The sequence below is a fragment of the Lycorma delicatula genome, chromosome 3 (assembly GCF_047948215.1).
Source record: "Lycorma delicatula isolate Av1 chromosome 3, ASM4794821v1, whole genome shotgun sequence".
In the NCBI taxonomy this organism is placed as follows: Eukaryota; Metazoa; Arthropoda; class Insecta; order Hemiptera; family Fulgoridae; genus Lycorma; species Lycorma delicatula.
In genome coordinates, this window is record NC_134457.1 from 94,817,067 (window position 1) to 94,834,604 (window position 17,538).

The window sequence follows — 17,538 nt, forward strand, 5'->3', positions numbered from 1 at the left end:
AGGCGTTTGAATCAATGGTAGATTAAAAGAGCAAGTAAGAAAAATAGAAAACCCATAATTAAAAAAAAAAAAACACTGATTATTTTTTGGAAAAACCATACGACACATAATAATAATTAATGCAAACACTTATATTATAAGTTAAAATTAATAACAATGGCTTTAAAAGAACGGCATGGATTTCTTTACAATTCTTACGAAGTTAACTATTAGAAAGAAATCTTAGTGATTACATAATCGGTTTACTTTTAAAACCATTAATGTAAGGTATATTAAACAATTAGTGAATTTAAATTTCAGTAAACATAAAAAAGGAAAAATAAATATGGAAATAAATAAATAAATCTTTATTCTGATCAGAACATAAAAATGTATAATACAGATCATATCAATATAAGATAAATTATAAATGTAAAATAAATTATAGATAAAAAAATAGATGTGAATAACCCTGCGGTACACGGGTATGCGGTATTTACACCGCATATTAATTAAAATATGATGAATTAGTTTTTAGGTTTTATGCACTCGTCTTTCGAGCTAATGTATTCGTTAGTTAGCCATCATAATACGCTAGAACGCAAGCTGTGAGGAATGTACTTACTTGTCATGAGGGAATGAAGTAACTCAACATGATCTACGCGCTCCTGACCAGCAGTGTTTACACAGCTTCGCGCGGGCAGTCATGTAAGTAAAATTCTATCTTGTTTTTATCTAGTGCCTTCATTCTCTTTCCTTATTTTCTTATATTAGTTTTTTAATTGCTGCCTATCTCTTTAAAATTTTATGTTTAACAGTTTCATTTCTTCAAATATTATTCTCTATTCCTTCATTACGGCTGTGAATTATACTTGTTCAAGAGTTTATTCTGTTGATTTATTATTTTTCATTCCTGTCCGATTCCTGTTTATATTCTAATCCTTTTTTCAAGGTTGTTAATTACTTCCATTCTTTGTTTAGGAATCGAGATCGTCGTTATTGCATCGATATGATATCGATCGTATTCTGAATGAGTTAGATGGAGAAAAGCAATAAGTTTTTGATGACACAAATGATCCCGACTAAGCTACTGAGGAAGTGATTGAGGAACATATTTGTGATAGCGACTCCGAGCAATCACTATTAGAAGAGGAGAATAATTAACCTACAGCCGATCAGCAAAATTTCCATGTATTTTTAGATAAAGATCTATAAACTATAAGGATAATTAATCACGTGGCTCTTTCATAAAAAAAAAAAATAATAAAATATTGTTGAGGTATTTACTTGGCCAAATCGAAGTAGCAGAAATGTAAAACTGAAAAAGCTACTTTTTGAAATTTATTACTCCTGAATGTATGGAAAAAATTGTTGAATATACAAATAAATACATTCAGATAAAGGCCATCGACAATGAGGCTTATAGACGAGAAAGAGATTGTAAGTTTACTGATTGTGTTGAAATTTTAGTTTTATTAGGACCCCTTTTTTTAATTTCAACAAAAAAAATCCCGGGCACTGTTGTTCGTGAACTGTGGGCTTCCGTGTACGGGCATGATTTTACTTCGTGCTGCGATAAGTTTGAACACATTTTCATTTTTACTCCGGTCGTTACGTTTTGATGACATACAAACTATAAAAAAGCGTGAACAAATTGATAAACTGATAGCAATTCGTGAATTTCATGAACATTTTCTTGAAAAGTGCAAAAAAATATTATAGTTTGGGGGAATTTGTTACTGCAGATGAGATGGTGGTCTCTTTCCGCGTCTGGTTTTCATTTATACAAAACATTCCGAACAAACCCGCAAAATATGGAATTAAAATTACGCAATGTGCGACAGAAAATCCTTATACACGTGGAATCTGGAGATTTACTGCGATAACCAGAATGAAGGTTGTGCAGTTTATAACAAACCAATAGACGTCACGAAAAGGTTAGTGGCTCCTATCAAGAATTTGAAAAGAAGCATTACCACTGATAATTATTATACCAGCTATCCATTATAAAATATCTTCTCGAAAAGGGATTGACATCGCCAGAAACTATGAAAGCAAATAAAAAAGAGATTCCTCCCCAGTTTCTCAATTCTAACAATTGTCGGAAATTTGGAACGTCAATATTTGGTTTTCAAGATGAATTCACACTGGTTTCTTACGTGACCAAGAAAAAAAGGCAGTGACAATTTTTTCAGCCATGCATGATGATGATAAATTAGACGTTGACTCAGGAAAACTAGACATATTTATTGATTATAAGAAAACAAAGGGATGCGTGGATACAGCGGATCAAATGTGCTGTCTGTTTTCTACTGTCAGAATAACTGGGAGATGGCCGATAGCAATATTTTATCTAGAAGTTGATATTGCTAGCATAAACGCCCAAAAAAAACTTTTCTTCAACCATATGGAAAATACCTGTAGGCGGTGGGAATTTTTAAAAAACTTTGCCCTACAACTGATGGCACCTTGTCAGAAACTTCGAAACTTGTCAGATTTTTAATACATGAGTAATTAAGCTAATTGTTCTGTATTCTTCACATTTATCTGCTCCTACTTTCTTTGGTATCATGAAAATAACACTTTTTGAAGCCTGGCAGAACTTCCCCTTCTTCGTAAATATTACACACTAGTTTGTATAATCTATCTATCACTTCTTCACCTGCACTGTGCAGTAATTCTGCACGTATCCCATCTATCCCAGGAGCCTTTCTGCCATTCAAACCTTTTAATGCTCTATTAAATTCAGATCTCAATACTGTATCTTTCTTTTTATCGTCTTTGACTCCCTTTTATTCCTCTATAACATCAGTTTCTAATTCATTTCCTCCATATAACTCTTCAATATATTCCACCTACCTATTGACCTTTTCTTTCTTATTATAAATCAGTGTGCCAACTTTATTTAACATATGATTAGATTTTAACTTATGTACCACAAAATTCTACTAATCTTTCCTGTATGCTCCATCTATTTTACCAGTGATCATTTCTCTTTACACTTCTGAACACTTTTCTTTAATCCACTCTTCTTTCGCTAATTTGCACTTCCTGTTTACAGTATTTCTTAATTGTTGATAGTTCCTTTTACCTTCTTCATCACTAGTATTCTTATACTTTCTATGTTCATCCATAAGCTGCAATATATCCTCTGATATCCAAGGTTTTCTACCAGTCCGCTTTGTTTTGCCTAAGTTTGCTGCTGCTGATTTACGAATTTCCTTTTTAACATTCTCCCATTCTTCTTGTATATTTTCTACCTTATTGTTTTTACTCAGACCTCTTGTGATGTCCTCCTAAAAAATCTTCTTTACCTCTTCTTCCTCAGGCTTCTCTAAATTCCACCGATTCATCTGACATCTTTTCTTCAGGGTTTTAAACCCTAATCTACTATTAATGTCTACTCCTGGATATGCTTTGCAGTCAACAAGTTGATTTCTAAATCCTTGCCTTATCATGATATAATCTATTTGGTAACTTGCAGTATCACCAGCTTTTTCCAGGTATATATTCTTCTATTATCATTTTTAAAGTGAGTTTTGGCAATTACTAAATTATACATCATGCAAAACTCAATAAGTCAGTCCGCTCCTTCATTCCTTTTGCCCCACCCATTATTCACCCACAATATTTCCTTCCTTACTTTTTCTGATGCTTGCATTCCAATCTTCAACTATTATTATATTTTCATCCCCTTTTATCTGTTTAATTGTTTTGTCAATTTCTTTGTATGCACACTCTACCTCATCTTTATCAGGAGCACTTGTTGGCATATAGAAGTTAACAATCATTGTCAGCTTAGGTTTTGATTTTATTATGATTACAATGATTCTATAGCTAAGCTTTTTGAAATGCTCTACTGTCTTCCCTATCTTCTTGTTCATTACAAAACCTACTCCTCCCTGCCTTTATTTGATGCTGATTTAATTATTCTAAAATCACCTGACTTAAAGTCGTTTTCCTCTTCCCACTAAACTTTGCTAATCCCTACTACATTTACATTTAACCTACCCATTTCCCTCTTTAAATTTTCTATCCTACCAACAGTTTTTAGACTTCTAAAAAGCTCTGACTCGTAGAATGTTAGTTTTTAATTTTCTGGTGACCCGGTCCTTAATAGTCACCACTAAGAGATCTGAATAGTCTGGGGGACTAGTTTACCTCTGGAATATTTTACTAAGGAAGACGCCTCCATCTTTATTACATGAAAATGCAGAGCTACATTTTCTTGGAAAAAATATAGCTGTAGTTTTCCACTGCTTTCAGCTATGCAGAACTCAGAAGATTGAGTGATATTGATATGGCTGTCTAAGTCCTCCTCACCCTTAACAACTGCAGAGCTGCTGCCCTCTTTCAGAAATCATTCCTTAATCTGGCTTTCAACAGATACTTCTCCCATATGGATACATTTTGTATCCATAAAATCCATATGGATTTATGGATACAAAAATAAATCCATAAATCCATATGGATTTATTTTTGTAAATAAATTAAATAAATTGTTAAGTGTATAATTATTATTATTAAGTGTCCATATGGACACTTAAGCTCCCTCACCATCAGTTAAATCTCACGATTCATAGAGGGAGTTTTTTTTTGTTATAAAAGAAGCCAATTTAGTCATACACCACGAAGTTTATAAAAAATAAAACGTTAATAAAACACCCACAAATTTTGGTTTTTGGGGAACTGAAATACTATTTTTATCAGTAATGGCAGTTCTATCCACACAATGTCTATTTGAGAAACACAATGTGTTTTATCCTTGTTTAAAGTTAGATGGCTTCTGTGCAGATTCATTTGTTTTTTTTGTTCTCTTGCTTAATGTAAACATCTCCTATCATCTTCTTTTCTTTTTATTTGTTAATGAACCAGCTGATCTTAATTATTCTTAGAATTAATTATATGAATTTACTTCTTTTAAGATGTATCAGTAACAATATCACTAAGTCTTTATTGTTTTAGCTAAACATATTTAATATATATTTAAAATGTGAATAAATGTGAACTTAACTAAAAACATAAATTATTATAATTCATTGCAATGTTTAATTAATGAAGTGTAAATAAGTAAATAAAGGAAGTGATTATTAATTATTGGTTATCCGGCATTACTTAATTTATACAATTTACACAACTAACGAATTGCTCCGTGGCTGAAATTGTTGTACAGCTACTATCCATCCAGTGAATCCAGAATATTTATAAATTAAATAATCCATAATTATTACTAATCCACTGAATTAAATTTTCTTGGACATATCGATCTAATTAATTTGTATCTAAAGATTTAATTAAGAATATATTGAAACAAAAGGTAAATAGTATATTTTCTCATATTTATAAAAACTGTAAACTTTTCTGAAGATAACAAGCATTTCAATTCTCTAAAACCATGCAAACATTTAGGTTCATCACTAAGGAAACATATAAAGTGATGTAATCATTACAAGTCATGATGAACACAAAGAAACTGAAAATATTTTAACAAAATTCCAGGAGATTTATGGATAAAATTACAAAAGGGTGGCGTCAACAACAGTAGATACAGCAATCATGCTGCAGGTTAGCTGCAGTACTGAAAAAATTAAATGAATCACTTAAATTAATAAAAACTTTATAATTTAATGACAATGTGATTAATTACATCTACAATTACAAAATAAATAATAACAGTAATAAAATATATAAAAACTTACTTGATATGTAGGTTGAACTTGAACAATAAGAGGAACAACAACAGAAAGGTGTAATTCACGACGATCTTCACCAAGCATGTTACTAGCTGTGCAAACATATCTACCTTTATCCTCATATCGAACTCTTGGAAATCGTAAAACAGAATCAACAGGTTGTATTAGTACTGACCCACCATTCTGAAGAATTTCTAAAGAACCATCAGTTTCCTTAAACCAACTGTAAACATAACCACATAAACAAAATATTTATTGATTTGGTGAGTCTAAGCTTTTACAAAAATCTAAAATAAGAAATCACATTAATTTTTCTTTTTAAGTTTCCAAACTGGATAATACACCCTGAAATACAATAGAAAAGTAATTAAATTTTAGATTCAAAAGTTAAAAATATAAATTACCCATAATTCTTATAATTAAAAATGATAAAACATTCAGTGAATTTTTTACATATATATATATATATATATATATATATATATATATATAGATATAGTGACATCACTACAAGAGATATTTTCTTCAGGCACAGGTTAATTTTTTAACTTGTACTAGCATGTTTTCAGTTTTCTTAAAGATATAACATCTGGATATTGGATTATGTATATGTTAAATCCACTGAAATGAAAGAAAACCCTTGATTCAATTTTAATCTTTAAAACCAATTCACCTTTCAACATTTAAGACAAATAATGTAATTGTAGTGACAGAAGAGTGATTCAAATTAGTATTATAAAATAAATTTTTGTTCATCAATATGATGTAGAAATGATTAAGATAAGGTCTGACAAACTATGTTACATCACTGCAGTTATTACTGGTTTCTAAATAAACACAAATTATAATTAATTCTGAAACAAAATTAGCAAAATATTTATTTTCAATTTTTTTTTCAAAAATTTGTTTCTTGGGTTTTTATAACATCTACCCATGCATATTAAACTTACATTGAGATTATTTGTTTTTAGGTTTTTCTGAGGCATTTTGGAAAATTTTAAAGTAAACTTGTTAGTCTTATCTAGAAATATAAAGAATTCATTTGAGACAATCAAAGAAATCATAAATGAATTTGAATGATACAAATTCATACATTTTATAAATTTTGCACCTTTCCATTTTTTTTGTATGTGTGCTGACTACTATCGTCATCAGCCATTAAAAAATGCCAGCTGCACTTCATATTTTTAACCTCAAAGATCTATGGAATACAGTCCAAAAATGACTCAGGCAATAGGGATTTTATATATAGTTTTAAAAATGCTTACCAAATCCTGGTTTAATTTCCTCGAGCGAGGAAATTCTTTTGATTATTCTGCCATCTTCAAGAGGAATATAATTGTAATTAAAATACCATAATTTAATTATATATGTAACAATTGATTGTTATTTTATTATTCATCAAAAAGTTAAAGTTTAAGTCTACATGACTACATCCATATTGTAATAGTTTCTCAATTGTTATGAGCTCTGAAAGTTGTGGAATCAGTTTAGCCAACTTAATTATTTTTGTTCATTATCTGCTTATACAAAATATCATCAAACTTAACTTGTTCATTTATTAATTTGTTATTATTATAGTATATATATATAGAATTTTTCAAGATTAAAAGTATTATAATAATTATTAGAATAATCCAATACTTTCACAAAATTTATTTGGATCATAATTATGCTTATTTTCTTAAACATGTTAAATGAAATTTGTATTTGAACAGTCTTTATATTTTTTTTGTTATACAATTAATGTATTCCTTAGTTCTAATCAAAAATGATCAGTTCTAATTAAAATGACAATCAATTGTTTTATATAAATAATTAAATTATGGTAGTTTTATAATTTTAATCATAATTATATTCCTCTTGAAGATGGCAGAATAGCTGAAAGCGCTCGAGGAAATTAAATTGGAATTTGGTAAGGTGCTTTTTTAAAATTACATATAATAGTTATACCAAATGGTGCCATGTTCGAAAAACTAAACAAGGATATTATCTTACTTAATTAAAAGTTTTATATATCTTCAATTTCTAAAATTCAACTTCCCCAGACATTACTAGTGCTGCAATACTATCAAATTGGAAGTGTTGCTTACCATCTTCTGAAGAACCTAAATTAAATAATTTCAATGTAATGATTAAAAAGATGCTTAATGAATGAGTATTTTTCTCAATTACATTTGAGACTTTGGAGTTAATAAAATGATCATAATAATAAAATATCAAATTTTTATTTTGATAAAAGTGAATGCATAACTTATTTAATTTATTATATTTCTGAAATCCAGAAACTTCTGACATGAACATGGAGATATGTGTTAGTGAGTTCATCATGAAAAAACTAAAGAATGGCATATCAGCTGGTTTAGTTGAGACTCTTGTTTTAATTGGGGGGGAGCTGAATTATCAACATCCAAAAACAAAAAATTTTGTTTTTCTTTCAATATTATTTACACCTATGTGATTAATTTGAAGATGAATGAATCTACTTCAATTCTTAAGATAATACTTTTGGAAAAACATTAAGGAATACAGATTTAAAACAATCAAGCGTAAAGAACACTACTGTTTAAAAAAAATCAGGACTAATTCTATTTTCCCGTCTAGTGCTATAGGAGAGCTATAGCTGTAGAAGGAAAAGTATTGTAATCAGTCCAATTTGGGCATATGATCTTGACGTTTTGACACCTAAGGAGCCCAAAAACTGGGTGGAAAATGTTCAGTGTTCGTATGTGTGTGTGTGTGTGTGTGTATGTTTGTTTGGTGTTGCACTCTAAATCACCTTATAGTGATTACTATAAGTGATTACTACAAGACCAATTTTGATCAAACTTGATTTTGCCCCATACACAGATTACTTCTGTGTATGGGGCATTGATGTCATTAAATTTTCAACTTAAAAGGTTAAGGGGGTGAGGCTGTAGATTATTATCTTGAGATTTCACCTAATTAAGATCTTACTTTTCTTAGGCACATTTGTTAACGATTAAAAAAATAATAATATTTGCAGAAAAAATTTTCCAAAATTGCACCTCTACTGCAAAAAATGCTGTATACTATTGACTAAACTGTGTCAATAGGGACTCTGTCACCACAAAGAGCACTAGTGTAGCACTGATGTATTTTAAATTAAGTTGTATGTGTATGGGTATGTAAACCATGCATCAGAAAAAAGCCATGTGACGGGAAAGTCCTACAACTGTATTGTCTGCTTTCCATTACAACTGAAGAATGATGATGGGTCACAATCTGAAAACATTATTGTTAGAAGTAAATGAAATTCGCATTCAAACTACTTTGTACATAGGTGTAAATCTTATTTAAAGACAAATAATTACACAAGTACAGTGGTTACATGGTTTAAAATCTAATATAATTATAATGTAAAATTAAAATATATTTATACGTAGTAGTTTTTTATAAATTATCAGCTGAACCAAAAACTCAACAATATTTAAATTAAAAAAGTGCAAAGGATGGTAATTCAGTTAGTGCATGGTTTAGTAACAAATTATAATACATTAATTGTAAAAAGTTAAAGGACAGAAAATAGTACAATCTTTTTTCCAATCTTTTCTGTTTCTTTTAAAGCATATTGTAATGTAAAGTTCCATGGAATAAAGTATAAAGAGAAGTAAAGGAACAGTAAATTAATAAAATATATTTTTTGGATAGGGAAATGTGGATTTTGGAAAAATTAATGCTTAATCCTGCAACAACTATTATATTAATATTTATTTTAGTTAATATATTATTTTGTACATATAACAATTTTCTAACTTCTAACTTATGTTTTAAATTCAAGTTTTCTAAAAATTCATAAAGGAAAACAAATAAACATAAGTTTAATAAAATAACAGTAACATTAATAACAATAATAATAGTAAAAGAAAAAAATATTGTATTATTTACCATGAATTACAAAAATTAGCAGAAACAATTTATTTGTTACTACAAAGGCATGTAATGTTGTACAAATGTTTTTACATGATGTAAGATACAGTAGTTTCAAACTCTCATGACAAATGCTTAGCCTGTCCTACTCAATAGTCTTGACTAACTATGTCACTGAGAATAATTTACATGAATACACCAAAAATCTGAAGTTTTATTTTTGGCATCAGAGCTCTCTTCATGCAAGATTTTTGAGCTAACTAATTAAGCAAGTATATTTGCCAAACACTTCCAATTATTCAAGCACTGTTTAAAACAATTGCAGTAGCTTTGTAGATTTTAACCAACTTTTAATTATTTTTTTTAATAATGTCGGAAATATCTAACTATTCACTTTTTGATCTTTTACGCTTTGATTATTGCATCAATTCATTCCTTCCTTTCTCATTATTTCTTTCTTGTTCAAATGTAAAATTAGCAACCCATCTAAAATTCTTGTTAATGACACCAATTTTATTAGTCAGTAACTAATAGATTTCCATTAAAGAAGTTTACTTCCTTACAAAATTGTGTAATTACTTATTATTATAATCTTCCAACAGATCTTGAAAATGGCTGATAATGAGAGATGAATTTTTATGGCACACATAAAGTCTGACTCGGATTTGAATCCAGGTTCTATAAAATAAAACACAGGTGCTACCATTTTGTCATAAAGGTAAGCATAATAATTACAAAACTGCTTTGAATTCATTATTAGAGCAATATTTGCATATCTACTATTATAGACATTTTTTATGAATTTTATTTTGTTTGAATTAATCATTGTAATCACAGAAACTATTATACCGTCTAACAGAGGTAAATGAAAAGTAAAAGGATGATCCTTTCAAATCAAATCAAAGTTCTTTGAAATTTCGAAAAAGGAAATAAACAACCAGCTACGAGAGTATGATTAAATTTTGAGAAAAAAAATAATTTTTTTTTTCTATTATTTTACATGTAAATTTATTCAATAAAATAATCTTATTTCATGAACGTTTATGTAATTTAACTACATCCACAGCCTGTTGAAGGTCATTGTATACCTATGTGCATATATAGGTAAACAATGTATAAATCAGAAAGACAAAAATAATAATAAAAATAAAATTAATTAAAATCTAAAGATAAAAAATTGCAAATAGAAAATTTAAACAGAATAAATTTAAAGTGGCAGAAATATTAGTCACTAATATAATCATTCAACAACTTAAGATATCATAAATATAATTTAAAAAAAGTAGGAATTATAAAACAGATAAAAGTATGTTAAATTGGAGATGATACATTAATTTAAATTTATTTTTTTAAATTTTAAATGAAACTTTATATACTCTTCTCATTAATAGTTAATACTTTCAAATGATTTAGTAAGGCAATAATAATCTTAAAAGCAGATAATACAAAACTGCTTTTACCATCTTTACGGTTATTATAAGGTAATGGATTTATTTCTGGTGAAAACTTTTTTTACACATTTAAATAAAACATTCTTAATTCCATTTCATTCATATTTAATTAATTATGTGTACTAATTGGGTTTGTTTAACTACTTAATGTTATAAAGTCTTCAAAATAACTCAGCCAAAAACTACTTTAAAAATTGCAAGCTTAAGCAAATTAAAAGAAATTTTCATATACTCCACTGCCATCTGTTATGACATAAATTTCTATACTGCTGAGTAATGAATCTGGAATAAATATTTCATATTTTAGAATATGTAAATGTCTTCAATTAACCATAAAAAAATTTGAAATTTGTGAATGAAATAATAAAATACAACTCTCAAATAAAAGTCTTAATAAAATTATGAAATTGAAAATTTCACACTTTAAAGACGGAAGTAACTTTAAAACACAAATAAATGAATGAAATGCTTTAGGGTACTTACAGTTTTAAAACAAATAACATTTAATAATTATAAAACAGTTCAGTCTCTTGTAATGGAAGTTATATTTAATTCTAGTTAAATAAGTATTATGAAAATACTCTAGAACTTTTTCCATTAAATTTAATATTAACGTAATCACAAACATAAAGCACTTCTAGAAGATTTGTTTTACAAATTTCAATGAGTACATTAAAAGTTATAACAAATTTCAAGAGTTAGTAACTAATCTGGGAGTGTTGGATTACAAAAAGTGAAAGGCTTGACAACCAGTAAAATATTAATTTGCACTCCTTGTAATTAATGTTGTTATTTCTACATTCATTGAATTGCTAACTAAATATTTCAATAAATGAATTAAAGTTATTTCCAAAGTACAGAATTAACTGGCAGTTTCCAATCTCTTTTCTCAAACTAAAAGTCTTAACTATAAATTTATCATTAATTAATAAAAAATATAACCAGCACACAGATAAATTGCATTCAGCATTGCTTAATGTCAGTGAGAAACAAAAAATTAATTTAGTAAATATGCTTTAAGCATTGACATATTAATCTTAATTCTTTTTTTTTTGTCTTCAGTCATTTGACTGGTTTGATGCAGCTCTCCAAGATTCCCTATCTAGTGCTAGTCGTTTCATTTCAGTATACCCCCTACATCCTACATCCCTAACAATTTGTTTTACATATTCCAAACGTGGTCTGCCTACACAATTTTTTCCTTCTACCTGTCCTTCCAATATTAAAGCACCTATTCCAGGATGCCTTAGTATGTGGCCTATAAGTCTGTCTCTTCTTTTAACTATATTTTTCCAAATGCTTCTTTCTTCATCTATTTCCTGCAATACCTCTTCATTTGTCACTTTATCCACCCATCTGATTTTTAACATTCTCCTATAGCACCACATTACAAAAGCTTCTAATCTTTTCTTCTCAGATACTCTGATTGTCCAAGCTTCACTTCCATATAAAGCGACACTCCAAACATATACTTTCAAAAATTTTTTCCTGACATTTAAATTAATTTTTGATGTAAACAAATTATATTTCTGACTGAAGGCTTGTTTTGCTTGTGCTATTTGGCATTTTATCTTGCTCCTGCTTCGTCCATCCTTAGTAATTCTACTTCCCAAGTAACAAAATTCTTCTACCTCCATAATCTTTTCTCCTCCTATTTTCACATTCAGTGGTCCTTCTTTGTTATTTCTACTACATTTCATTACTTTTGTTTTGTTCTTGTTTATTTTCATGCGATAGTTCTTGCATAGGACTTCATCTATGCCATTCATTGTTTCTTCTAAATCCTTTTTACTCTCGGCTAGAATTACTATAACATCAGCAAATCGTAGCATCTTTTCACCTTGTATTGTTACTCCGAATCTAAATTGTACTTTAACATCATTAACTGCCAGTTCCATGTAAAGATTAAAAAGTAACGGAGATAGGGAACATCCTTGTCGGACTCCCTTTCTTATGTTCTTCCATTATTACTGTTGCTGTTTGGTTCCTGTAAATGTTAGCAACTGTTCTTCTATCTCTGTATTTGAACCCTAATTTTTTTAAAATGCTGAACATTTTATTCCAGTCTACGTTATCGAATGCCTTTTCTAGGTCTATAAACGCCAAGTATGTAGGTTTGTTTTTCTTTAATCTCCCTTCTACTGTTATCTGAGGCCTAAAATTGCTTCCCTTGTCCCTATACTTTTCCTGAAACCAAATTGGTCTTTTCCTAACACTTCTTCCACTCTCCTCTCAATTCTTCTGTATAGAATTCTAGTTTAAGATTTTTGATGCATGACTAGTTAAACTAATTGTTCTGTATTCTTCACATTTATCTGCCCCTGCTTTCTTTGGTATCATGACTATAACACTTTTTTTGAAGTCTGACGGAACTTCTCCTTTTTCATAAATATTACACACCAGTTTGTATAATCTATCAATCGCCTCCTCACCTGCACTGTGCAGTAATTCTACAGGTATTCCGTCTATTCCAGGAGCCTTTCTGCCATTTAAATCTTTTAATGCTCTCTTAAATTCAGATCTCATTATTGTTTCTCCCATTTCATCCTCCTCAACTTCCTCTTCTTCCTCTATAACACCATTTTCTAATTCATTTCCTCCGTATAACTCTTCAATATATTCCACCCATCTATCGACTTTACCTTTCGTATTATATATTGTTGTACCATCTTTGTTTAACACATTATTAGATTTTAATTTATGTACCCCAAAATTTTCCTTAAATTTCCTGTATGCTTCGTTTATTTTACCAATGTTCATTTCTCTTTCCACTTCTGAACATTTTCTTTAATCCACTCTTCTTTCGCTAGTTTGCATTGCACTTCTTGTTTAATTCCTGTTCTTAATTCACATTCTAAAATATTATAGGATGTTCAGATCTTTCATAACCATTAAGTTGTAAATAGAAAAGTTTTTACTCTCACAATATAAAAAATCTTTTTTACTATGAAAATTACTTTTGAACAATTCTTCTGAATGAGAATACACACAAAAATATTTTTCTATTTTTTAAATACAGTAGGTGATCTATTGTGATATAATTAAAAGCATGCCTGTTTGGAAACTGAAAAATTAAGATTGTAGGAAATAAGTACTTTGTATCAAAAAATATGAAGAAAATTTATTTACTAAGGCAGAAGTAAATAAGTTGATTACTGTAAACTTAATGACTAGTCTATATTTCAGTAATATATGCCTATCAGTCATCAATACAAAATACACTGGACACATAACTAGAAGGAAAAAAGATTATTATGCATTTATGTATAACATAGATTAATATTTTTATGTATGAAACCTTCCAAAATAAAAGTAAGAAACTGTAAAATGTTTGGCGATTGGAATTTTTTATAGTGTTTTACTGAAGTTATACCAATAACTTCTGGAAATTTGCATTTTTACATAGTTATGTGCTTAAATTTCAAACAATATATTTTTATTTTATTACTGAAGTTGAGCTTGCTCAACTTCAATAGTAGGAAATTATTCTCAAAATAACCCATTCATTCTTGACATCATCCAGGCATCAGTTTATGTAAACTTAATATAATGCAAAGTTATATACTGATCTGAATAAGATATTGATTTATAAAATATTACAAAATATTGTTATTATGTTGATATATATTCTAAATCACAAAATATGTGATACAATGGTATCATTTTCAAGCAGGAAAAATGTTGAATTAAAAAATATATTCTACTATGAATAAATTTGTAATATGTTAAAAACAATTTAAAAATGTTTTTAAATACTTTTGTACTATTTATACTGTATTAAAAGTATAAATAACTGTTTAAACAAAATATCCAGTAAGTAAAAAAAAAAAAACGATGAATATCAATTTTACATTCAATTCTATAACTCCCAAATAAGGAAGAGTAAATATAAAAATGAAATAAAATCGTTTTTCATATGCTAATAGAATTGAAGAGCAGTTTTTTATTCTGCAGCGTAATACTGCAGAGTGATAAAAATATGAAAAACGTTTATTCATGATTTTAAAAAACAGCTCAGTAATATACACAAATATACGATTACAAATAAAGAAGAGATACATATAACAATTATTTGAATACATTTTATTATTGTATTTGTAAATATTTTTCTAAAAATTCAAGTTCATTACTATTTATTTTAATATTTCTAAATTATTTTCTACATTTGTTATTGTATGAAAGTGTGTAATAAGGTAATCAATGACAATTGAACAAAAGCAAACACCATGAATGAACAGGTCAATTTTGAATATGATAAATTACAAGAAAACTGGCATACCTGTTTTAATATAATTATTGTTCTTATAAAAATTCATATACTAATATTTAAATATGACCATGACCACTATAACTATATATTTAAATATGACCATGATAACTATAAGTGTTTACTTTTAATAATAAGTAATGCATTACCTGATATAGCATTTTCTAATTATTATTGAATAAAAAAATTCACAAAGCATTTGAAAAAAATTGTATCATTACATCAAGGTTATTAGTTTGATGTGTTTATAAATATTTTTTCTTAAAAATTATTAATTACTACAAATTAGAGAAAATGTATACTGACATTATAAGTATATGTATGTCTATAAATCAGAGTACTTGATAAAACTGAGATTTCTATTCGAATAATATTGGAATGTAATTGTATATTCTTACGTGTAATGAGGTGGTGGAAAGGCTTGAGCAGAACATTCCAATTCTACTGCTGAACCAACTCTTGCAGTCACTTTGCTGATTGTATGCTCAATACGTGGTTGCCTCTGACCATCTGGTTCTAAATGATCAACAGAAGAAAGGCAATTCAGTTAGAAGCAATAATAATAAAGATTGTAAAATAAAACAACAAAATACTGAAATTTTAGAAAAGCAAATTCAACAGTTTTACAAAAAATATACTTATTGATCCATTTTAACTTTGAAGCCATTAAAACTGATATGACAAAACTTAGTATGTACAATAAATATATTTTAATTCAGAACTTAATTCTATTATGAATTCCCAGTAAAATTTACCAAAACATATAAAAATCTATCACTAAAAAACTATCAAATAATAATAATAATAAATTTTGGTTGGGGGGAGGGAGGTGGAAATGCTTTTATGCATGGAATGTAGGGCTCCCACTTGGGGTGTTGTCCAACTGCCATCAGCAGACTACAAACTAACAATATCCCCTTTTCTATCAGAACTTGACCCGGAACTGTTTAACACATTACTTTAGGCAGAGCCCCTGTCCTAACATGAGAAGTCGGCTACCTAATTTTCACTACTATCCAGTTAACCCTTCTTGGTCCTGGGAATGCTCCTGACGAATCGGGCCACACTCTCCAATCCCAACCCCGTAGGGGAAGACACCCACCTTGTGACATTACTGGTCGCCACACCCCCCTCCATTCTGAGCTCTGAGAGGCTTTACCAGAGATCGTCTCTAGACCCTCTAACTGATTACATCTCAGAGTCATCAGCCAGGCCTCAGTCGGGATACTTCTGATGTACAAGCCTCTGCAGACATTTTATCAGTAAAATACAAATCAAATTTTGCCTTCACATAGGCCTCAAACGGACATCTTCACATTCAACCTAATGTGATTCCATCAAACTAACTAATTGAAACCACGGAAGCGCGAACCCCGCGCCTAGTTCAGATTTGACAGTACCGTTCGTGCCTGTAAATGCATCAGAAAACGAACGAGTTGAAAGGTAAATCAGTGCTACACTCATACCAATCAAAATTATTTCTTACTCAACATATTAATTTAGACCTATACCCAAACAAGTTGTTCAATTTAGGTCACCTAAGAAGGGAAATGTAACCTCATTCCGGCACGCGCAGGAGCCGGGGACAAACCCCGCACTACTACCTAGTCATCATGGAATCTTGCGTGGCATTACCAAGTCAGGATTACGACCGCCACCAGCGGAGGGAAGCCACGCCCTCGGTCGTACGAGTTACCATACCACGGCGGCGCGGCCACCCCCACCAGCGGGAGCCACAAATTGAATCGCAAACAACACCAATATAACCGTAACACGATACCAATGCGCCTACCTCCAACCAACCCAATGCCTAAGCCGGAACACTAGCCACGCGGGATCCTACCACGATCGAGTACCTCGATTAAACTCCTTCTGCAGACCTACATAGCGCAAGGGCGCGAAGAAAACCAACCACTATAGACCACTCGTCGCAGATCACCCAGTTAATACGGAGATCCAGAAAGGTCTCTCAAATTCCCTAACAGCTCGTAAACGTTCGACTTCGTATCGGGGACAGACATAGAGGACGTGGTCCACTATGATGTGGGACTGATGACTGTACCATCAGTCCCACAACTCAGGCATTGACTCGAATTCACCAAACGAAACCTAGCCAAACTCGCCCGTAAGGCTCCATGCCCGGAGAGAAACTGCGTAATATACCGATTGGGGGAAACCCATCCAATCGCACCTAAATCAGACAATATAAGAAATATACCACGCGTGGTATATTTATCTGTGGGGAATTCGTCCCACC

At 29.9% G+C, this 17,538-nt stretch overlaps 1 protein-coding gene across 1 annotated transcript in view; it reads right to left on the bottom strand.

The window, feature by feature from the left end:
- LOC142321173 (cell adhesion molecule Dscam2-like) overlaps positions 1-17,538 on the bottom strand; it is a 267,607-nt gene that overhangs the window by 68,790 nt on the left and 181,279 nt on the right. The window contains exons 5-6 of the mRNA XM_075359168.1: positions 15,680-15,797; positions 5,679-5,895 (exon numbers count right to left, since the gene is read on the bottom strand). Of these exons, the coding sequence (XP_075215283.1) occupies positions 5,679-5,895; positions 15,680-15,797 (335 nt within the window). The remainder of the gene's footprint in view (positions 1-5,678; positions 5,896-15,679; positions 15,798-17,538) is intronic.